This window comes from Somniosus microcephalus, chromosome 1, assembly GCF_052327205.1.
Source record: "Somniosus microcephalus isolate GS21.2 chromosome 1, FLI_Smic_1.0, whole genome shotgun sequence".
Classification (NCBI taxonomy): domain Eukaryota; kingdom Metazoa; phylum Chordata; class Chondrichthyes; order Squaliformes; family Somniosidae; genus Somniosus; species Somniosus microcephalus.
The window spans coordinates 113745523-113770605 of record NC_140987.1 but is presented as its reverse complement, the minus strand read 5'-3'; the positions used below and the strand labels follow the sequence as shown (position 1 = coordinate 113770605).

Genomic DNA, 25083 nt, shown 5'->3' with positions numbered 1-25083 from the left:
AGCCGCCAACTGCGCCCCCCGGAAGTCAAATACTCTACTTTCGACCGCGAGCTCCTCGCGCTCCACCTGTCGGTCCGCCATTTCAGGTTCCTCCTGGAGGGCCGCCCCTTTACCGCGTACGTGGACCACAAGCCGCTCACATACGCGATGGCCAAGAACACCGACCCCTGGTCCGCTAGGCAGCAACGCCAGCTCGCGGCCGTGTCCGAGTTTACTATGGACATCCAGCACGTCTGCGGTAGAGACAACATTGTCGCCGACTGCCTTTCCCGTCCCGCCATCTGCGCAAATCACCTAGTGGTCGACTACGCGCAACTAGCAGCGGCCCAGCTCACGGACCCAGACCTCCTCTCGGCAGCTACCAGCCTGCCAGGGCTACGCCTAGCCAAGGTCGCGCACGGGCCCGAAGCCACGGCAGTCACTTGCGACGTCTCACTCGGCCAACCCAGGCCAGTTGTCCCTGCAACCTGGTGCCGCCGCATCTTTGATGCGCTCCACGGGCTCTTCCATCTGGGTTCCCGCGCATCCGTCAAACTCCTCTCCCAGCGCTTCGTCTGGCGCGGCCTCAGCAAAGATGTTCGGACTTGGGCCAACTCCTGCCTCGCCTGCCAATGGGCTGAGGTGCAGCGGCACACAAAAGCACCCCTGGGAGACTTCGAGGTACCCAGCTGCCGCTTCGACCATGTACATGTCGACATCGTCGGTCCTCTGCCGCCATCGCAAGGCCAAACTTATCTCCTCACGATGGTCGACCGCTACACACGCTGGCCTGAGGCAGTGCCACTGACCTCCACCACCACAGCCGACATCGCCAGGGCATTCGTTAACACCTGGGTCGCGAGGTTCGGCGTACCGGCTGACATAACCTCCGACAGAGGCGCCCAGTTCACCTCCGAACTCTGGACGGCCACAGCACGCAACCTCGGGGTGACGCTCCACTGAACCATGGCGTACCACCCGCAGGCCAACGGGCTGTGTGAACGCTTCCACAGGTCACTCAAGGCCTCACTCCGCGCCAGCCTGCAGGACAGTACCTGGACTGACCGCCTACCGTGGGTGCTACTAGGCCTACGCACCACGGTCAAGGAAGACCTCCAGTCCTCAGCAGCGGAGTTAGTCTACGGACAACCGCTGCGCGTACCAGGCGAATTCCTCCCGGAGGCTACCACGCCTTGGTCGGCTGAACAGCAGCGGCTCAACCCTTTCTCTTCCGCTCAACAGTTCGCCCCACTTCCGGTTAACCGACACGGCGAACACGCACCTCACGTCCCGCCAAACTTACAGCAGGCACGCTTCGTCTTCGTGCGACACGACGCACACCGCGGACCCCTGCGACCCCCATACGACGGACCGTACGAGGTACTACAAACCGGGGACAAGGTCTTCAAGCTGCGACTCGGCGACAGGGTCGAAACGGTCTCCATCGACCGACTCAAACCAGCACACACAGAACCAGGGGAACAGGTCCCCGTGGCCCGACCTCCAACTAGAGGCCATCCCGCCAGCAAGCCAGCACAGCCAGCGGTGAACCGCCCGGCCCCACCAACTAGACCGGCGGCCACTCAGAGCCGCTCCGGCAGAACCATTAGACCACCGTCACGACTCGTCCACTCCTCCTAAGCGGATTCTGGGGGCAGCTCTGTGGCGACACGCCACCATTGGACATAATCCGCTCACGGCGGCACGGACAGTTTACGCAGGTGCACTGCTGGCAGCAGCCGCCCCCAGCCGTGGGCCCTTTCCTCCGGCAACTTGTTTCCCGCAGGGACAGGCTGCCGGGAGCACTTCCTGTCTGGGGAGTATTTAAGTGGTTGCGCGGGCTTTTTAACTTCACTTGTTTTGCCATGATGTAAATTAAAGCAGTTGTGTTCCATCAACTCTGGTCTCGACTCCCACGTTTGCCTCGGTATCTCAACAAAGCCACATTTAGGGTACTTTGCTCAGTTTTGGTCGCTATACCACAAAAGATATAGGCCTAAAAATTTGGTTGCTTTGCACCTCCCGTTAGTGCCCTAAGGGCGCTAACAGGGCGCAAAGCAACTAGCGCCTAGGCATGGCATCGCCACTGCCTCCTGCGAAATTCAGTGGGAGGGTAGCAGCGGCAGTAACCGTTAGTGCCCTGCAGCGCTGCGCTGCCGGCGATGACATCATCGCCGTAAACAGCACCCCGGTCGCACCCCGGCCATGATCTTCAGTAGCATCCCCTGACTTACCACTGGACGCTATGTCCGATGGGGTCAGGGGGGCCTACCTGCGGCCGGAGCGGCACAAATTAAAGGGGAGGTACCATGCGGCCATTTTTGTAGCTGGCCCCCTGCCAGCACCTGCCCCCTCTGCCATCCCCAGCCTCCTCTGCAGCCCCCCACCCCCCCACAGAGTGCCGGCTGCGCTCCATGAGCCCGGCACTTCTCTTGAGTGCCGGGCTCTTTTGCTGGCACTCCGATCCCTGGTGGCCCAGCTGGACCCCGGGTCATGCTGCACTAGGCCCCCCCCCTTAAATAAGGGGAGGAAGGCCTGCAGTACCATGGTGCGACATGCCGCAGCGCTACATAAGCCATTCAATCCATCAAATCATATGAGAGTGTAGAGAAGCTGGGATTGTTCTCCTTAGAGCAGGGAAGGTTGGGGGAGATTTAATAGAACAGTTCAAAATCATGAGGAATTTTGATAGAGTAAATAAGGAGGAATTGATTCCACTGGCATGTGGGACACAGATGTAAGATAATTTGGAAAAGAACCAGAGACAAGATGAGGAGAAATTTCTTCATGCAGCAAGTTATTATGATCTGGAATGTACTGCATGAAAGGGCGGTGGAAGCAGATTCAATGGTAACTTTCAAACGGCAATTGGATATAAACTTGAAAAGAAAAAATCTGCAGGGCTATGGGAAAGAACGGAGCAGTGGGACTAATTGGATAACTATTTCAAAGATGCGGCACAGGCATGATGAGGCAAGTGGCCTCCTTCTGTGCTGTAAGATACTATGATTCATCTACCTAGTACATCACAAGTGTGATTCCACGATCTTGCACTTTCGGGGGAGCCGTGTTCTCAAGGAGCATAGTCAGAGAAACACGCTTACACTGTCGATGTCCGAACTTCCAGTAGCGCCCCGCCTCCCTTTTGGGGCGCTACCGGTGAATTGAGGCCGCGGGGGCACTAATTTTTTCGGGGCGCTAAAAGAATTGCCCCAGGGAAATTTCTACCCAATCTTTCCCCCATATACTTGCATTAGAAAGGGCACATTTTGGACCAAATGACTGATCACAAGGGTCAAGGAGATAGAAACATAGAAACATAGAAGATAGGAGCGGGAGTAGGCCATTCGGCCCTTCGAGCCTGCTCCACCATTCAACGAGATCATGGCTGATCATCCAAACCCTAGCACCCAATCCCTACACCGACAGCTATCCCACCCAAACCCTATCCCTGTAACCCCGTAACCCCATGTATTTAATCCCCCCTAACACTAAGGGCCAATTTTTATCATGGCCAATCAACCAGGAAAGATTAAAGAAATTTACAATCTAGAAATAAAGCAGTTAAACGTGAATCTCTGAAAAGTATATAAAGATGTAAGTTTACCACACTGGGCAGACCCTGGGTACCCTGCCCACTACCCAGACTTGAAAGATTATGGCTAAAATTTTAAATGGCATAGGTAAAGTAAACCCAGATTATTACTTCAAAGTATAGGAAAGTACAATTAGAAAACATAAATGAAAATTAGTAAAAAAAAATTCAACCTAATATTGGAAAAATGTCTGCTCAAAGAGATCTAAAAGTTTGGAATATCCTACTAAGCAAAATAATAAACCCTAAACTATTAAGGTTATTCAAAACACAACTAAGTGCCATATTGGGAGAGTTAAGTGTGATTCCACAATCCACTTCTCAGCATGGAAGCCGCGCTCACAGTGAGCACAGGTCGGAGTTCGGACATCGACAGTGTAAGCGTGTTTCACTGACTATGCTCCTTGAGAACACGGCTCCCCCGAAAGTGCAAGATCGTGGAATCATACTTGTGATGTACTAGGTAGATGAATCATAGTATCTTACAGCACAGGAGGAGGCCACTTGCCTCATCATGCCTGTGCCGGCTCTTTGAAATAGTTATCCAATTAGTCCCACTGCTCCGTTCTTTCCCATAGCCCTGCAGATTTTTTCTTTTCAAGTTTATATCCAATTGCCGTTTGAAAGTTACCATTGAATCTGCTTCCACCACCCTTTCATGCAGTACATTCCAGATCATAATAACTTGCTGTGTGAAGAAATTTCTCCTCATCTTGCCTGTGGTTCTTTTCCAAATCATCTTAAATCTGTGTCCCACACGCCAGTGGAATCAATTCCTCCTTATTTACTCTATCAAAATTCCTCATGATTTTGAACTGTTCTATTAAATCTCCCCCAACCTTCCCTGCTCTAAGGAGAACAATCCCAGCTTCTCTACACTCTCATATGATTTGATGGATTGAATGGCCTTTTCTCACCCAAGATCTTTCTTATATTTTTACAGAACTATTATAGAGAATTACAATGTAACTATCCGGGCCACATTAAGAGTTATTTATGCTGAAAGCCATTTCCCGAGGTTGGGGGAGTGGGAAGGCTTGATGGACCAGCTGGTATTTTCCTGCCCGTCAATTTTGTATGTTCGTCCAAAACAATGAAATCCAGTATGTATGTCCCTATAACCTATGGCGCCAGAGTAGCACAGGAGGTGACCTGTAATGGCAAGTCTTTATCGTGCCAAAAATAGACAAAAAAATTCAGATAACTTCTGATATTTTGAGGATTTTATTCTTCAGAGATAAATTCAAGGAAGTCCTCCCCCAGTCTTTCCTTTGTGTTTAACTATTGGTGTTGAGCATGTGCCTTACCCTACTTTTTCTGAAAATTAGAACTAAAACTGGTCACATTTAAAGGAGATTTTTCAATTCTGATATCTCGAGAAATTGTGCACCCTCAGCCAGAACATTAATTCCATTAAATTCACTGGATGGAAAATCACAGGGTGGGGTTCTCCCAAATCCATATTTCCTGCAACTCTATGTTTGAATCTCTCCACAGGTTCTTCCCCATCTTAGAGCACTGAAAAAGCCCTAGCCAAAGTCACAAATAGCATTCTCTGTGACAGCGACTATGGTGCATTATCCCACCTCATCTTCCTCAGCATCACGGCAGCCTTTGACACGGTCAACCATACACCTTCCTCCAACACTTATCCTCTATTATTCAGCTCAATGACACTGCACTCACTGCTGCCACTTTTACTTATCCAATCATTGAGCATCTCCAGCAATGGCTTCTCTCCGCCCTTGCACCATTGCCTTCTCATCTACATGCTGCCCCTCGGTGATATCATCTGTAGACATGGAGTCAGTTTCCACATGTATGCTGATGATATCCAACATTACCTCTTCACCACCCCTCTTGACAGTGTATAAATCAGGAAATTAGAGGAGCATGTAACAAGGGTAATGCAATAAGCATAGGGGACTTTAATCTTCATATAGACTGGGCAAACCAAATTGTCAAAAGTAACTTTTTCTAGAGCAGCATGTCGAGGAACCAACTAGGGAACAGGCTATTTTAGATCTAGTATTGTGCAATGAGACAAAGTTAATTAGTAATCTTATAGTAAAGGATCCTCTGGGGAAGAGTGATCATAATATGATGGAATTTCATATTAAATTTGAGAGTGATGTGGTTAAATCCAAAACTAGGGTTGTAAATTTAAAGAAAGCCAATTATGGAGGTATGAGGGGTGAGTTGGCTGAGGTAGATTGGGAAATTAGATTAAAAGATACGATGGAAGATAAGGAATGGAAAACAGTTAAAGAAATAATTCATAATTCTCAACGAATATACGTTCCCTTGAGGAATAAAAACTCCACTGGAAAAGTGGAATAAAAACAAAAAAATGATAGAAATACTCAGCAGATCAGGCAGCATCTGTGGAGAGAGAAACAGAGTTAACATTTCAGTTCGATGACCCTTTGTCAGAATTGAAAAAAGTTAGAGCTATAACAGTTTTTAAGCAAGTGGCAGGGAAAGGGGAAGGGGAGGAAAGAACAAAAGGGAAAGTCTGTGATAGGGTGGAAGGCAGGAGAGATTAAATAACAATAGGTATGATTGTACAAGGCAAAAGGAAATGGTAATGGGACAAGTAAAGAAACAAAGGATGGATCTAGAAGAGGTGTAAATGCGAATAGCAGAATCATCAACAGCTGCCATCTGGAAAAAACAGCTGCCATCTGGAAAAGTGGTAAAGCCATGGCTAACTAGAGAAGTTAAGAATAATATTAGATTAAAAGAAGATTCTTACAATGTTGCCAAAAAGAGTAGTAAGCCTGAGGGCTGGGAGGGTTTAAAAATCAGCAAAGGATGACCAAGAAATTGATGAAGAGGGAGAAAATCAAATATGAGAGTAAACTAGCAAGAAATATGAAAACAGATTAAAAGAGCATCTATAAGTATGTAAAAAGGAAGAGATTAGTGAAACTAAATGTGGCAGAGACAGGAGAAATTATAATGGGGAATAAGGAAATGGCAGAGACCGTAAACAAACATTTTGTGTCTGTCTTCACAGTAGAAGATACAAAGAAAATACTGGAAATTGTGGGGAACCAAGGGTCTAATTAGAGTGAGAAACTTAAAGTAATTTGTATTAGTAAATCATAGAATCATAGAAAGTTACAGCACGGAAGGAGGCCATTTCGGCCCATCGTGTCTGCGCCGGCCAACAAAGAGCTATCCAGCCTAATCTGACTTCCCAGCTCTTGGACCGTAGCCCTGCAGGTTACAGCATCCCAACTGCACATCCAAGTACTTTTTAAATGTGGTTAGGGTTTCTGCCTCTACCACCCTTTCAGGCAGTGAGTTCCAGAACCTCACAACCCTCTGGGTGAAGAAATTTCCCCTCAAATCCCCTCTAAATCTTCCACCAATTACTTTAAATCTGTGCCCCCTGGTTTTTGACCCCACTGCTAAGGGGATTAAGTCCTTTATATCCACTTTATCTAGGCCCCTCATAATTTTATACACCTCAATAAGGTCTCCCCTCAGCTTCCTCTGTTCCAAGGAAAACAAACCCAGCCTATCCAGTCTTCCCTCATAGCTAAGATTCTCGCGTGTAAAGTTAAGGCACATTGGATTGGGGGCAAGGTATTGACTTGGATAGAGAACTGGTTGGCAGACAGAAAGCAGAGTTGGAATAAATGGGTCTTTTTCCGAGTGGCAGGCAGTGACTAGTGGGGTACCGCAGGGATCGGTCCTTGGACCCCAGCTATTCACAATATATATTAATGATCTAGACAAGGGAACTAGATGTAATATCTCCAAATTTGCAGACGACACAAAGCTGGGTGGGCGTGTGTGCTGTGAGGAGGATGCCGAGAAACTCCAGGATGATTTGGACAGGTTGGGTGATTGGGCAAAAGCATGGCAGATGCAATATAATGTGGATAAATGTGAGGTTATCCACTTTGGTGGCAAAAACAGGAAGGCAGATTATTATCTGAATGGCAATAGATTGGGAGAAGGGGAAGTGCAACAAGACCTGGGTGTCCTTGAGCACCAGTCGCTGAAGGTAAGCATGCAGGTGCAGCAGACGGTTAAGAAGGCAAATGTTATGTTTGAGTACAAAAGGGTTTGAGTACAGGAACAAGGATGTCTTGCTGCAGTTGCACAGGGCCTTGGTGAGACCACATCTTGAGTATTGTGTGCAGTTTTGGTCACCTTATCTGAGGAAGGATGTTCTTGCCATGGAAGGAGTTCAGCGAAGATTCACCAGGCTGATACCTGGGATGGCAGGAATGACGTATGAGGAGAGATTGGGGCGATTGGGCTTGTACTCGCTGGAGTTTAGAAGAATGAGAGGGGATCTCATTGAAACTTATAAAATTTTGACAGGATTGGACAGACTAGATGCAGGAAGGATGTTCCCGATGGTCAGGGAGTCCAGAACCAGGGGTCACAGTCTAAGGATAAGGGGTAGTCCATTTAGGACAGAAATGAGGAAGAATTTCTTCACCCAGAGAGTGGTGAACCTGTGGAATTCTCTACCACAGAAGGCAGTAGAGGCCAATTCATTAAATATATTCAAGAAGGAGTTGGATATATTTCTTAAGGCTAAAGGGATTAAGGGGTATGGGGAGAAAGCAGGGACCGAGTACTGAATTTGGATGATCAGCCATGATCGCATTGAATGGCAGAGCAGGCTCGAGGGGCCAAATGGCCTACTCCTGCTCCTATCTTCTATGTTTAATCACCCTGCTCTTGTATTCTATGCCATGGCTAATAAAGGCAAGCATTCAGTATGCCTTCTTTACCACCTTATCTACCTGGCCTGCTACCTTCAGGGATCTGTGGACATGCACTCCAAGGTCTCTTTATTCCTCTACACTACTCAGTGTCCTACCATTTAATGTGTATTCCCTTTTCTTGTTAGCCCTCCCCAAATGCATTACCTCACACTTCTCTGGATTGAATTCCATTTGCCACTGTTCTGCCCTCATGACCAATTTATTGATATCTTCCTGCAGTCTACAGCTTCCTTCTTCAGTATCAACCACACAGATTGAGAATTGGTTAACAGACAGAAAACAAAGAGTAGGGATAAACAGGTCTTTTTCAGGATGGCAGGCTGTGACTAGTGGGGTACCGCACGGATTGGTGCTTGGGCCCCAGCTATTCACAATCTATATCAATGATTTGGATGAGGGGACTAAATGTAACATTTCCAAATTTGCTGATGATACAAAGCTAGGTGGTAGTGTCAGTTGTGAAGAAGCTTCAAGGGGATCTCGACAGGCTCAGTGAGTAGGTGAGAACATGGCAGATGGAATATAACGTGGATAAATGTGAAGTTATCCACTTTGGTAGAAAAAATAGAAAGGCAGTGTATTTCCTAAATGGTGAAAGATTGGGGAATACAGATGCTCAAAGGGACCTGGGTGTCCTTGTACACGAGTCACTGAAAGTGAATGTGCAGGTGCAGCAACCCATTAGGAAGGCAAATGATTTGAGTACAGGAGTAAAGAAGTCTTACTCCAATTATATAGGGCCTTGGTGAGGCCACACCTGGACTACTGTGTACAATTTTGGTCTCCTTACCTAAGGAAGGATACACTTGCCATAGAGGGAGTGCAACAAAGGTTCAAGACATTGATTCCTGGGATGGTGGGACTGTCGTATGAGAAGAGATTGAGTAAACTAGGCCTGTATTCTCTTGAATTCAGAAGAATGAAAGGGGATCTCATTGAAGCATACCAAAATTATTACAGGGCTTGATAGGGTGGATGCTGGGAGAATGTTTCCCTTGGCTGGGGAGTCTAGAACCAGGGGCCACAGCCTCAGGATAAATGGTAGGCCATTCAGGACTGAGATGAGAAGAGATATCTTTGGAATCTTTGGAATTCTCTACCCCAGAGGGCTGTGGAGGCTGTGTCATTGGGTATATTCAAAACAGAAGTCGATAGATTTCTGACTAGTAAAGGCATCAAGGAATATGGCGATAGGGCCAGTGAATGGGGTTGAGGCAGAAGATCAGCCATGATCTCATTGAATGGCGGAGCAGGCTCGAGAGGCCGAATGGCCTACTCCTGCTCCTATTTCTTATGTTCTTATGTTCTTACAGCCGATTTTAGTATCATCTGCAAACATCTTAATCATACCCCCTATATTCAAGTCTAGATCATTGATATATACCACAAAAAATAAGGGACCTAATACTGAGCCCTGCGGAACCCCACTGGAAACAGCCTTCCAGTCACAAAAACACCCATCAACCATTACCCTCTGCTGCCTGTCTCCGAGCCAGTTTTGAATCCAACTTGACACTTTGCCCTGGATCCCATGGGCTTTTAACTTCATGACCAGTCTGCCATGTGGAACCTTATCAAAAGCCTTGCTAAAGTCCATATACACTACATTAAATGCACTACCCTCATCTACCCTCCTTGTTACCTCCTCAAAAAATTCAATCAAGTTTGTGAGGCACGACCTTCCCTTAACAAATCCATGCTGACTATCCTTGATTAATCCGTGTCTTTCTAAATGAAGATTTATCCCGTACTTCAGAATTCTTTCCAATAATTTTCCCACCACCGAGATTAGGCTGACTGGCCTGTAATTACTCGGCCTATCCTTTTCTCCCTTTTTAAACAAGGGTACCACATTAGCAGCCCTCCAGTCCTCCGGCACCACACCTGAAGCCAGAGAGGATTGAAAAATGATGGTCAGGGCCTCAGCTATTTCCTCTTTTGCTTCGCTTAACAGCCTGGGATACATAGAAACATAGAAGATAGGAGCGGGAGTAGGCCATTCGGCCCCTCAAGTCTGCTCCGCCATTCAATGCGATCATGGCTGATCATCCAAATTCAGTACCCGGTCCCTGCTTTCTCCCCATACCCCTTGATCCCTTTAGCCTTAAGAAATATATCCAACTCCTTCTTGAATATATTTAATGAATTGGCCTCTACTGCCTTCTGTGGTAGAGAATTCCACAGGTTCACCACTCTCTGGGTGAAGAAATTCCTCCTCATTTCTGTCCTAAATGGCCTACCCTTTATCCTTAGACTGTGTCCCCTGGTTCTGGACTCCCCGACCATCAGGAACATCCTTCCTGCATCTAGTCTGTCCAGTCCCGTCAGAATTTTATAAGTTTCAATGAGATACATTTCATCCGGGCCTGGGGATTTATCCACTTTTAAAGCTGCTAAACCCCTTAATACTTCCTCTCTCTCTATGTTTATTTCATCTAATATTTCACACTCCTCCCCCCTGATAGCAATGTCTGCTTCACCCCTCTCCTTTGTGAAAACAGACACAAAATATTCATTAAGAACCCTACCCTAAAGAAAAAATACTGGAGAAACTAATGGGACTAAAAGCCGACAAATCCCCTGGTCCTGATAGCTTACACTAGGGTTCTATAAGAGATGGCTGCAGAAATAGTGGATGCATTGGTTTTGTTCTTCCAGAATTCCCTAGATTCTAGAATGGTTCCCATGGATTGAAAGGTAGCAAATCTATACCCACTGTTCAAGAAAGGAGGGAGAGAGAAAACAGGGAATGATAGGCCAGTTAGCCTGACATCAGTAGTAGGGACAATGCTAGAGTCTATTATTAAGGACGTGGTAACAGGGCTCTTGGAAAATCACAATATGATTAGCGAGACACGGTTTTAGGAAAGGGAAATTAGGTTTGATAAATCTATTCGAGTTTTTTGAGGGTGCAACTAGCAGGATAGATAAGGGGGAACCAGTGATTATCGTACATTTGGATTTTCAGAAGACATTTGATAAGGTGCTACACAAAAAGTTGTTACACAAGATTAGGGTTCATATATTAGCATGGATTAAAGATTGGTTAACAAACAGAAAACAGACAGTAAGAATAAATGGGTCATTTTTGGGATCAGTGCTTGGGCCACAGCTATCTACAATCTATATTAATGACTTGGATGAGGGGACCGCGTGTAATACATCCAAGTTTGCTGATGATACAAAGCTAGATGGGAAAGTAAGTTGTGAGGAGGACGCAAAGAGGCTGCAAAGGGATATAGGCCGGTTAAGTAATTGGGCAAGAAAGTGGCAGATGGAGTATAATGTGAGAAAGTGTGGAATTATACACTTTGGTAGGAATAATGGAAAAGCAGAATAATTTTTAAAGGCAAGAGACTAGTGAATGTTGGGATTCAGAGGGATTTGGGGGTCCTTGTACATGAATCACAGAAAGTTAATATGCAGGTAAAACAAGCAATTAGGAAGGCAAATGGTATTTTAGCATTTATTTCAAGGGGGTTGGAGTATAATAGTAAGGAAGTCTTGCTGCAATTATGTAGCGCTTTGTTGAGACCATACTGTAATGATCTAGAATGGTACACTAGGTGCAGCTGTAGAGCTGTATGTATATAAGAGGAGGCTACCCACAAGGCAGTAGTCAAGATGGATGCTGTAGAAGTCCACATTCCATGAATAAAGTGACTAGCTCAAGCTAGCTGTTCATAATGAAAACGACTAGTTATTAATGAACATAACATGGTACCAGGATTAGTAAAATCTGCTGAAAATTGTGAAACGCGACATGGAGACTTTGAAGCCACTGGAGGGTTTGAAACTCACGGGGAATGTCGACTGCAATTGGCGGACTTTCAAAGAACAATTCGAACTCTACATTGCTGCCATCGGGTTCGGTACGATGCCAGATGCAAGGAAAATAGCGTTGCTGCTCACGGTTGCAGGCCCGCAGGTGATAGAGGTATTTAATACATTTGTATTTAATCAAGAGGAGGACAGAGAAAAACTGGAAGATGTGTTAAAGAAATTTGATACACATTGTTCTCCCAAAAGGAATGAAACCTATGAGAGATACATGTTCTGTTCACGGACACAGCAGCAAAATGAGACTTTTGATAGCTTTGTGACCGATCTGAAACTGAAAGCACAGGCATGTAATTTCTCTGAACTGAAATCATCCATGATTCGTGACCAGATTGTGTTTGGTATTCATGATAAAAAGGTCAGGGAATGTCTGTTGAGAGAAACCGAACTAACATTGGTAAATGCTGTGACAATATGTCAAGCCAGTGAGCTAGCTCAAAAGCATGCGAAGACTTTCAGTGAAAATAATAATAATGTGATTGTAGTAAGTGATAGTGCTGCTGTCGGTGCTGCGTCCTACAAGGGGAAGAAACGTGGGCAGAACAGAAATGAAAAGCAATCGGAGGAAGGAATTTTTAATTGTAAATGCTGTGGTTATAAACACCAGTCACGACAATGCCCAGCGTTTGGAAAAATGTGCACAAAATGTCATGGAAAGAATCACTTTGCCGAACAATGCTTTACAAAAGTAAAAACAAAGAAAGGGCAATGAGTTAATGTGATTGAGGACACTGATTTAAGTGAGACATTTTTTGTACGAATGGTGTCATGTGACAATATCGAAAAGGATACAGAAAATGTGCAGCCCTCAGGAATGGACAATGCTGAACATAAAGTTAATGCAGTAAAAGAGGACAAATGGATAATGTCACTGCAGGTAAATGGAGCATTAGTTACATTGAAACTAGACACTGGGGCAAAAGCAAACTTAATCAGTATGAGTGACATTAAAAATATGAAAGAAAAGCCCACAATACAGAAAAAATCAGTACTACTGAAGAACTATAATGGACAGAAAATAGATAGCTTAGGTGTATGCAGACTTAAAGTGACAGTCAAAGACAAAGTGCATCATCTCATGTTTTCTGTTGTGGCTGAAGGACTTGATTCACTACTAGGTGACAAAGCTTGTGAGGACTTAGAACTGGTCAAGATAGTCTACCGTATAAACTGTGCCATAAGCAGACCAGATGACTCGGTGGATTCTGTAGTGAGTAATTTCCAGGATGTGTTCAAAGGATTTGGAGTTCTACCATTCACTTACAAGATCCAGCTAAAGGAGGATGCTCAGCCAGTGGTACATGCTCCACGGAGAGTTCCAGCACCCCTGCGTGACTGGCTCAAGAAAGAACTGGACAGAATGACCACACTAGGAGTCATCAGGAAAGTCGAAGAGCCAATAGACTGGGTTAACTTCATGGTATGTGTAAAGAAAAAGAACAATGATCTAAGAATATGCATGGATCCAAAGGACTTAAATGCAAACATAAAACGTGAACACTACCAGATTCGCAAGCGAGAAGAAATCACCAGTGAAATGTCAGGTGCCAGACACTTCACAAAGCTCGATGCCTCACAAGGATTTTGGCAACTAAAACTGGATGAAGAAAGCACCAACTACTGTACCTTCAACACACCATTTGGCAGGTATTGTTTCCTCAGAATGCCTTTCAGGATAATATCTGCATCTGAAATCTTTCATAGAGCGATGGAACACATAATTGAAGGTCTGGAAGGAGTTCAGGTCTATGTTGATGACATCATCATCTGGGGCTCCACACTGAAAGAACACAATGAGAGACTGACTAAAGTGCTACAGAGCATACGCCGGAATGGACTGAAGCTCAACAAAGCCAAGTGTCAGTTTGGTGTCCAGGAAGTCACTTTCCTAGGAGATAATCTATCTGGTAAAGGAATAGAGCCAGATATGGAAAAAGTAAACGCCATACTCAAAATGCCCCGACCCACTGACAAAAAAGGAGTGCTATTCATCATGGGGATGATAAACTTCATTGGAAAGTTCATTCCTAACTTGTCAGCCAAGACAGCCTGTCTGCGAGACCTGCTACATAAAACAAATGAGTTCGCATGGAACAGGAAAGCTACAGTTCTTGAGGAAGTAGGACCAAGGTCATACACTGTTAGAACTGAGGAAGGACAGATTCTCAGGAGGAACCGCCGTTCCCTCCTAAAAACACAAGGAACTATCCAAGAGCAAATCGATGACAATGCCGCAACTGAATCTTGTCACTCACCACCAGAACAATCTAACACAAACACACATACAGGCTCTCATGAAAACACATCAGACTTACCTGTGCTGAGAAGATCCATACGTGAAGTAAAGAAGCCTGATAGACTTAATCTTTGAGTATAAAGTAAAGCTTTGAAAATGTGTTGACTGTTGTGAAAATGTTTATGTTTATAGAGCACTAACAAAAGTGTTACTGATGTCATCTTTATCGTGTTTCTTGAAAGCTGATTGATATTGATTGATATTGATTTTGTTTAACCTCAAAGAAAGGGGGATGTAATGATCAGTAACATGTCATTCTAGAATGGTACACTAGGTGGCGCTGTAGAGCTGTATGTATATAAGCGGAGGCTACCCACAAGGCAGTAGTCAAGATGGATGCTGTAGAAGTCCACATGGCATGAATAAAGTGCCTAGCTCAAGCTAGCTGTTCATAATGAAAACGACTAGTTATTAATAAACATAACACATACCTGGAGTACTGTGTACAGTTTTGGTCTCCTTACCCAAGGAAGGATATACTTACCTTAGAGGGGGTGCAACGAAAGTTCACTAGATTAATTCCTGGGATGAAAGGGCTGTCCTATGAGGAGAGATTGAGTAGAATGGGCCTATATTCTCTGGAGATTAGAAGAATGAGAGGTGATCTCATTGAAACGTATAAAATAGTTAGAAGGCTTGACAGGGTAGATGCTGAGAGGTTGCTTCCCCTGGCTGTAGAGTCTAGAACCATGGGTTATAGTCTCAAGATAAAGGGTTGGCCATTTAGGACTGAGATGAGGAGAAACTTCTTCACTCAGAGGGTTGTGAATCTTTGGAAGTCTCTACCCCAGAGGGCTGAGAACGCTCAGTCATTGAGTATATTTAAGATTGAGATTGATAGATATTTGGGCACTAAGGGAATCAAGTGATACGGAGATAGGGTGGGAAAGTGAAGTTGATGTAATAGTTCAGCCATGATCTTATTGAATGGCGGAGCAGGCTCAATAGGCCATTTGGCCTACTCCTGCCCCAATTTCTTATGTTCTTCTGTCCACTGCCTCTCCATTGTCAGATTTTATGTCCAACTTCCAGTCTTTGATGATCCTCAATTTCCTCCAGTTAAACACTGGGAAAACCAAAGTCATTGACTTCGGCTGTCATCACAAACTCAGGGCAACTGATTCCATCACCCGGGAAAGTGTCTCGGGTTAAGCCAGACTGTTCACAACCTTAGCATCCATTAGGACCCTGAGATGAGCTTTGGCTGCATATCTTCTCCATCACATCATCTGCTTCTGCCCCTGCTTCAGCTCTTCTGCTGGTGAAACTTTCATCCATGCATTTGTCACCTCCAGACTCAACTATTCCAATGTTCTCCTGGCCAGGCTCCCATCCTCCATGTCTGTAAACTTCAGCTCATCCAAAACTAGGTTTCTCATATCCTATCCCACACCAAGTCCTGCTCACCTATCATTCCTGTTCTTGCTGTTCTATCCAACGCCTCCAATTTAAAATTCTTATCTTCATGTTTAAATCCCTTCACGGCCTTGCCCCTCCCTATCCCTATAACCTCCTACAGCGCTACAAACTCCCCGGAACTCTGATTCTGTACATCAACCCTCCCTTTGTCCCACCATTGGTAGACACGCTAGCCCCCATGCTAAACCCCTCTGCCTCTCTACCTCCCTCTCTTCTTTAAAGACCCTCCTTAAAACCCATCTGTTTTACCAAGTTTTTGTCACCCTTCCTAGTAACTCCCCCTTGGCTTAACACTCATGTTTGTCTGATTATTCCTCTTTGGGATGTGTTACTATGTTAAAGGCGCTATACAAATGAAAATTATTGTTGTTGTCATACAATCTGCTAATAATATTAAATAGGGCCATAGAGTACAAGAGTAACTAAGTAATGATAAATTTGGTTCACAGCTATTTCCTGAAGGGTTATTTATTTACCATATCGGCCGAGTGCATGTCTCCAGTCTTCACTGTTGTCCTCGCCCAGGTGCTGCCCTTGATAGTAGCTTTGATCTTGTCCTATGGCTAACACTGGCTATAGTAACAAAGTAAAATTGTTCAACACTAAGGGTTCCAAGCCTAAAATAACACAGAGCAAGAAAGATTAAAAGAATACAAACATTTCTTTCTTTGGAATGATGCCCGTTCTTTTTTCTTTCCCAGCTTGAGTCTCATGCAGCTCTGGGATTTTTTTATTTATGTAATCATTTATTTTTCAATCAATGGTAATAAAAACACAAAAAGATTATGCAGCGATGGATGGTCTCTATATCAATATTTTATGCTAATTGATCAACCTAAATCTGATTCTACTATATATACCAATCATTTGAAAGTATTACTGAGCATTCTGTTGGCAAGGATCCACTGTTCATAAAGCCTACAAACCTTGCAAGGCACTGCTGACTATTTATAATGATAGCAAAAATTTCTTACGCATTCAATTCAGTCATTCAGTTACTGGCCTTCTATTGGGAAACAGACATTTGAAGCAGTAGTCACCCCAGCTTCCACCAAGATCTGATTCTGGCACACAACTACGGCTGCATCATGCAGGCATACTTAGTATTGGGGCCAATGGAGGTTGAACTGGCAGATTTTTGATGGATGATGTCATTCTGCCAGTCCCAATTAGATCATCCTTTTTATACTAGGAATACAAGTCGTCTACACAACCTGTCCTTATAATTTAACCCTTTTAGCCTCGGTATCATTCTGGTGAATCTGCACATGCACCCCCTCCAAGGCCAATATATCCTTCCTGAGGTATGAACATACGAACAATGATGAACAGGTAAAGACCATCTGGTCCATCAAGCCTGTCCCACACAATTGCGATACCTTGTGTGTCATAACATATACACTCCACCACACCCGAAACCATGTGATCTCCTGGGAGAGATATGGTGCCCTGAACTGAACACAGTACTCTAAATGGGGTCTAACCAGAGCTTTATATAACTGCAACATAACTTCCACTCTTTTGTGTTTCCCCCCCCCCCCCCACTCCCCCCTGAGATAAAAACCAACATTCCATTAGCTTTTTAAATTATTTTTTGTACCTGTCCACCAGCATTTCGTGATTTCTGTATTTGGACTCCTAAATCTTCTCTACATCTATCAAACTGTTTCATAACCTTAAAGACTGCTATCAGGTCACCCCTTAGCCTTCCCTTTTCTTGAGGAAAGAGCCCCAGCCTGTTCAATCTTTTCTCATAGGTATAACCTCTCAGTTCTGATATCATCCTTGTAAATCTTTTTTGCAACTTCTCCAGTGCCTCTATATCACTTGTTATAATATGGAGACCAGAAACATTCACAGTACTCTAAGTGTGGTCTAACCAAGGTTCTATAAACGTTTTAACATAACATCTCTGCTTTTCAATTCTATTCCTCTGGAAAAGAACCCCAGTGTTGTATTTGCTTTTTTATGGCCTCATTAACCAGGGTTGCCACTTTTAGTGATTTGTGTATCTGTACTCCTAGATCCCTTTGCTCCTCTACCCTATTTAAACTCTTATTTTCTAAGAAGTATGTGGCCTCCTTATTCCTCCTACCAAAATGCACCACCTCACATTTCTCTATATTGAAATTCCTTTTCCAATTACACGCCCATTTTGCAGTGTCTTCTTTTATTTTGTCATGCTTCTCCTTAGTATTAGCTGCACCCCGCAATTTGGTGTCATCAACAAATTTTGAAATTGTACTTCCAATTCCCAAGTCCAAATCATTTATGTAAATGGTGAAAAACAGTGGTCCCAGCACTGATCCTTGTGGAACACCACTTCCCACCTTTTACCAGTTTGAGTAACTACCCTTAACCCCTACTCTCTGTTTTGTTTTGTAGACAGCTTGCCATCTATTCTGCCATATGCTCTGACCTTAGTCATGAATCTACTATGCGGTACCTTATCAAAGGCCTTTTGAAAATCAAATATATTACATCTACTACATTACCCTTGTCTACTCTTTCAAATAATTCAATAAGGCTGGTCAAGCATGACTTTCACTTTTGAAATCTGTGCTGTCTACTCTATTATTTTTTCGGTTTCTAGATATTTTTCTATTACTTCCATTATCATTCTTACCTCAGAAGTTATCTAAAGCCCTTTGATAAAATGTTAAAAAAAAGTCAGTAGGATGCTATAATTGGATTTAGCTTAGCTACAGAGGAGAAAATACAATTGCTGCTCCTGATTGCCATTCAGTAACCCTTGGTTCTGTGGACATCAGATGTGATGCTCATTGTTGCTTAACCAGCTGGCACTCACCATCTAGATTCACATATGAAGAAAAGCCACTTGAACAAGATACAGGAGAGAGGCTGGAGTCTATGGAACCTTACCCTAACCTTTAGCACCTTATTGCCAGCCTGGTTGAGACAGTCTAACTCACTGCAGGCCAGAGATCAAACTTGTGTAGTTTAGTAGGGCAGTGCATTTACCCACTTAGCCACTGTTGGAACTCAGGGGTCTATCTTTAATCAATAGAAATAAAGTTTATTTTGGGAGAAATGAAGGTGCTCCATGTATAGCTTTTCTCAGCTGGTGTGTAATACTTGCTTTCTTATTTGCTGTTTAAATGCTATATTAAAACTGAATGCACAGTAATTACTTGAACCAACCCCACCACAATGAAAATTGTTACCAAGCATAAAATCAAGGACCAATAATCCTATTCCTGGGATCTGATTTCAGCAATTGAGTGTCTCTTTAAAAAATATTTAATCTAAAAAGAATACATTGAGAAATATGACTCACACAAAATTTACCAACCTGGTTAGCATCAAGAGAATGTGCAGGCAGAATCTGACTCAACCCTAGTTGATGAACATCTCTAAGTCGGACATCAATAAACCCTCCAGGAGGAGGGATTTTTCCTGGGATACTGTTATAATAGGGATGTTCTGTTACCTCTTCATCTTCTCCAGCCCAAGGTGATTCTTCTAAATTTGGCATTCTGTGTGAAATTGGAAAATGGCTGTTGTGAACTTCATGGAGCACAGGCAAAATGCAATCAATAAATACCTTATTATGTAATTTAAAGTTTTATACTGCACATGTTCCCCTGTATTTTCTGTAAATTATATTCTTTGAATGCGCATACTGTTATACACTGTTACATCAAAAATGTCAGAATCCTGAGCCCTGATATCAAATGCCCTTTGGAAATTGGTAGGTCACCTCTGTCCCTGGACAATCATTTTTCTTGTTAATGGATTTATTAACTGGGCATATTGCATTCATTGGAATAGAAACCGGACCTCGAAGCAACTGTTTTTCGGGTAGAAAATGGTGCAAAAAGGTCCAATTTTGCGGGGCTATGTCCTGCACCCCAAGGACGCCTGAAATATGTCAAGCCCCATATTGAGTCAGGTAATATTTAGGCGTGCCTGGTGGCCACCTAAAAGCAACATTAGGCCTCTTGAATGGAGCTGCTTTTGGCTTGTACCCATGGCGATGCTGGGTCTGCTCAGTCTTTTGGTTTCTAATGTGGCCTAACTAACAGTCCTTAAAGAGACCACTTGAGGTCGCCACCAAAAAGGTAAGTATATGTTTTTTAACATACCTTTTATGTGCAATTGTGGGGAGGAGGAATGATCCTTCTGCTCCACAGCCCACATTCACCCCTCTCCAATTCTGCGCCCCTCCCAGGACTTACCTTAGGACTGCTTCTGGTGAGACAGCTGGCCAAAATTGGTCCTCTTCAAATGGGTGAGCTGCCCCAGGACACCCTGGCCTAGAAATTGAGTGCCCTTAGCGCCGATTTTGCGGCGCTAGAGGACCTAGCGCTGCATTTGGCGCCGGCGCCGAAATTGCCTGGGGCCCTTACGCCGCGGTAGACCGGTAGCGCTGCGCCGGCACCGATGACGTCATCGGTGTGCGCAGCGTCCCGGTTGCCATGACGACGGGCCCCAGCGCCGAAATTCAGTTGCGGCCGCCTCGCCCGTGGCAGCCGCAACTAAGACTCTGGCAACCGAGTCTTCCCCGAGTTTGCGCCGGCGCATTAAGGTCGCGCGGCGGCCGGCCGCTTTCCCGTCGGCTGCCTGGCCGCACCTCCCTCCCCGGACTCCTCCACCCCCCCCCCCGCGGAACAGATGCGTCTGGCCTGCAAGCCCGGCACTTGTCCGAGGTGCCGGGCTCATTTTTTCAATATTTGAACGGACAGCGGGCGGGTGCAGGCAGCTCCTCCTTAACTGAAGGAGGAGGCCTGCACTTCCCCAGCCTGCCGCACCGCATCGGGTGCCGCAGCGCCGGATTAGCGCCGCAATTCGGCACTCAGCGCCCATTGGGAGGCGCTCACGCCCGCCAGTAGCGCCGGCAGCCGTCTGGGCGCGGCGCTACTGAATTTTTGGCGCGCGCAAGGGAATTAGCGCCGGCGCTAAATTTCCGGCGCTAAAGCCCTGGCGCGGCGTCAACTCAATTTCTAGGCCCCTATTTGGAGTTGGCAGCTCACCAGAAATATGCTGATGAGGCCCAATGCCTAATTTGGATGAGCCTCGGGCCTTTGGCATACCATGCTAAATCTCAGTGTTTATGTATTAGACAACCTGTGCAAGAATCTCTCTTAATAAAAGTTGTCAGTACAGCAGTTTATAGCTGGCTGAGTGACTTTATGAGATGGATCAGCTTTTGTTTGCTCCTGACATATATTTGGTTTTTCACTTAATACATCTAATGCTTTTTTGTTGTTTTTTTGCCCTCTAATCTTTCTTAGCAGTTTATAATTTTGCTATGGTGTGGAGACGAAGGAGCAGCGCTCCGAAAGCTTGTGATTTCAAATAAAGCTGTTGGACTATAACCTGGTGTTGTGTGACTTCTTATAATTTTGCTAGTACTATCAAATTTCCCTCCCCCTTTAATTTTGTTCTATCCTGTTAGATTCCTACCTATATCCACATCCCCCTGAAGCAACATCACCGGAGCAAGACTTTTTTTAACCACAAGACTGGCTTCCTGAGGGTGCAAAGAGTTATTGATTGCAGGCACAAAGCCATTTGAGACCCTAGTCATAATCCAGCTGCTTACATCGACCGCTGCCTCAACATGCAGATGCTTTGTGACCACTGGCAGCAGATCACACAGGTCAATGTTTGATTCCCTGACAGTTAACACAACAGCTTCATTTTGCAGCAATCCTATATCTTTTTCTTCTTTTCAGTGGAGGCAGCAAGATGGAATGACAACTTCTGGTAGACAAGAGTCATACTGTGCTACAATAGCTCATATCTCCACCGAGGAACTGAGTCATTGGTTCAATGAAGCACACATAGACCAAAGACCATAATTCAGGAGCTTTTGGAGCAACACTTGCTGATTATTCAGGAGGCATTTTACAATATCCCCCCAAATGTATTGGAAAAATCACGCAGTCAACTGCATGGTGCACAACATAGACAAGAGGCATTCCATTGGTCAAGCACTACAGCTGGAGCAAGACACAGATGACAAAGATGATGAAGGTGAGCAGCTGGAGGTGTATTTAATAACCCTTGATCAATGATTGCTTTGCTCATTGACTTTTACGCTTTGTATAATATAACACAATTGAGAAGCAGCAGTTGCTATTGTTAGTAACATATTATAGTCTTTCCCATTACATTTAAACTTTCCAGTTATCATACTTTTTTAAATATTCTAGTATCTAAACTTGGTTCCACGTCCTGCTTACAATGTTTTTGGAAGGATATTCTTTCAAAGAGCTGCCACAGACACGATAGGCCGAATGGCCTCCTTCTGTGCTGTATGATTCTCGGGCTCTATATAGTTCATGCGAGAAAACCATGAAAGAATGTTCATTCTCATCGCCATGCTTTCTGATGGCTGCAGCCATCTTTGCTAAGCTCTGAATAGTTGCATCACATGTCTGAAACTTCTCCTGCTTTCTTGTTTAGCATCCAACCAATGTTTAATTTGTGTAAGGTGCATTGGTGCACCACCTCTGCCTATGATGTCATATTTACTACAGTGTACTGAGGCCTTGATATCAGCATATGAAAATAAGGAGTCAGAACATTTCAGTGATGTGCATCCCACTTATTTCTGTAATATGCACTTAAGGTGCGAGAAATTCATTATCACCCAGGAATGGGCGCTGACTTTGGAAAAGTTTGAGATTTAGCGCCAGGCACTAATGAATCTCGTTGCATGCAAAATTCATTGTCATCACTCAATGAAAGGATGGGAGCGCTAAATCAAGTGCTAATGGCCTAGCTCAGTGGCGTTACACTCAAAGCGCTAACCAATATCAGGTGCAGTCTAATCGCAAGTCATCATTGCCACAGGCTCTTTCCAGTTCTTAAAGGGGAGGTTCATTCATGCTGCGGAACCTCATTCTCAGCACTGCTGCCTGTGAACCTGTGTCAGCAAGCAGCAGCAGGCCAAGCCCAAGGAGCTCAATGACTCAAGCAGGTTTCATGTGGGCAGATCCAAGCCCTAGGAAGAGAGCCCACAGATTTTCAGACCAAGCATTGGAGGAGTTGGAGAGTTGGAGGGCGGTGCTCTACCCGGAAAGTGGCAGGAGGCCATCGCCGCAAGTCTTCCGTGCCATGTGGAGGGAGGTTGCCCATCAGGTCTCAGGTAGCACTGTGGTCTCCAGGACCCATACACAGTGCAGGAAGAAAATTAATGACCTCACTCAGGTGGTCAGGGTGAGTCAATGCCTCAACAAATGCTGCATACCACTGTCTGAACCAGTCTGCACACACTGGCCAAAGCACCACATCCCCAGCACTCACCCATAAACAATCTCTACCTACCAACACTCACACCCACATCTCACACCTTGTACACAATGGTAGCTATTCAACTATGGCAGGCTCATCATCCAAACATATTGCCCCACACTCATTGGGTAGCGTAGTGGTAATGTCACTGGGGTAGTAATTCAGAGACCTGGACTAATGATCCAGAGACATGGATTCAAATCCCACCACGATAGCTGGGGAATTTAAATTCAGTTAATTAACTAAATCTGGAAAGCTAGTATCAGTAATGGTGACCATGAAACTACCGGATTGTCATAAAAACCCATCTGGTTCACTAATGTCCTTTAGGGAAGGAAATCTGCTGCCCTTACCTGGTCCGGCCTATATGTGACTCCAGACCTATAGCAATGTGGTTGACTCTTAACTGCCCTCTGAAATGGCCTAGCAAGTCACTCAGTTGTAACTAACCACTACAAAACATAATAAGAATGAAACTGGACGGACCACCCGGCATCGACCTCGGCACCGGCTATGGACACGGCAATGGCACACCCAGCCCAGTCGACCCTGCAAAGTCCTCCTCACCAACATCCGGGGACTTGTGCCAAAATTGGGAGAGCTGTCCAAGCAACACGGTGCAGCACGGTGGCATAGTGGTTAGCACTGTTGCCTCACAGCGCCAGGGACCCGGGTTCAAATCCGGCCTCGGGTGACTGTCTGTGTGGAGTTTGCACATTAACATAAACATAAGAACATAAGAAATAGGAGCAGGAGTAGGCCAATCGGCCCCTCAAGCCTGCTCCGCCATTCAATAAGATCATGGCTGATCTGATCCTAACTGCCAATCCACTATCACAGAACCATCTCCTGAATCTAACAGAATTAGTCACACGAAATAGGAGCAGGATCAGGCTACACGGCCCCTGGGCCCGCTCCGCTACCCACAGGGCCATGACCGATCCGAACCTAGACTCATGTCCAAATTCCTGCCCGCTCCCCGTAACCCTTAATTCCCTTTACTTCTAGGAAACTGTCTATTTCTGTTTTAAATTTATGTAATGATATAGCTTCTACAGCTTTTTGGGGCAGCATATTCCATGGACCTACCACCCTCTGAGTGAAGTAGTTCCTCCTCATCTCAGTTTTGAAAGAGCAGCCCCTTATTCTAAGACTATGCCCCCTAGTTCTAGTTTCACCCATCATCGGGAACATCTTCCCCGCATCCACCCGATCCGACCCCTTCACAATCTTATATGTTTCAATAAGATCGCCTCTCATTCTTCTGAACTCCAATGAGTAGAGTCCCAATCTACTCAACCTCTCCTCATATGTCCATCCCCTCATCCCCGGGATTAACCGAGTGAACCTTCTTTGTACTGACTCGAGAGCAAGTATGTCTTTTCTTAAGTATGGACACCAAAACTGTACGCAGTATTCCAGGTGCGGCCTCACCAATGCCTTGTACAACTGAAGCAATACCTCCCTATTTTTATATTCTATCCCCCTAGCAATGAAAGCCAACATTCCATTGGCCTTCTTAATCACTTGCTGCACCTGCATACTAACCTTTTGAGTTTCGTGCACCAGGACCCCCAGATCCCTTTGTACTTCAGTACTTTCCAGTTTCTTGCCATTAAGATAATAACTTGCTCTACGATTTTTCCTGCCAAAGTGCATAGCCTCACACTTTCCAGTATTGTATTCCATCTGCCAAATCTCTGCCCACTTACTTAGCCTGTCGATGTCCCCTTGCAGGTATTTTATGTCCTCCTCACTCACTACTTTCCCTCCCATCTTAGTATCATCTGCAAACTTTGATATGTTACACTCGGTCCCCTCCTCCAAATCGTTAATATAGATTGTAAAGAGTTGGGGACCCAGCACTGACCCCTGCGGAACACCACTAGTTACTGATTGCCAGTCTGAGAATGAACCATTTATCCCAACTCTCTGCC

General features: G+C 45.0%; 1 protein-coding gene across 1 annotated transcript in view; it reads right to left on the bottom strand.

Moving 5' to 3' along the window:
* shc3 (SHC (Src homology 2 domain containing) transforming protein 3) overlaps positions 1–25083 on the bottom strand; it is a 376522-nt gene that overhangs the window by 96887 nt on the left and 254552 nt on the right. The window contains exons 8-9 of the mRNA XM_085984744.1: positions 19197–19380; positions 16360–16456 (exon numbers count right to left, since the gene is read on the bottom strand). Coding sequence (XP_085840870.1) covers positions 16360–16456; positions 19197–19380 — 281 coding nt within the window. The remainder of the gene's footprint in view (positions 1–16359; positions 16457–19196; positions 19381–25083) is intronic.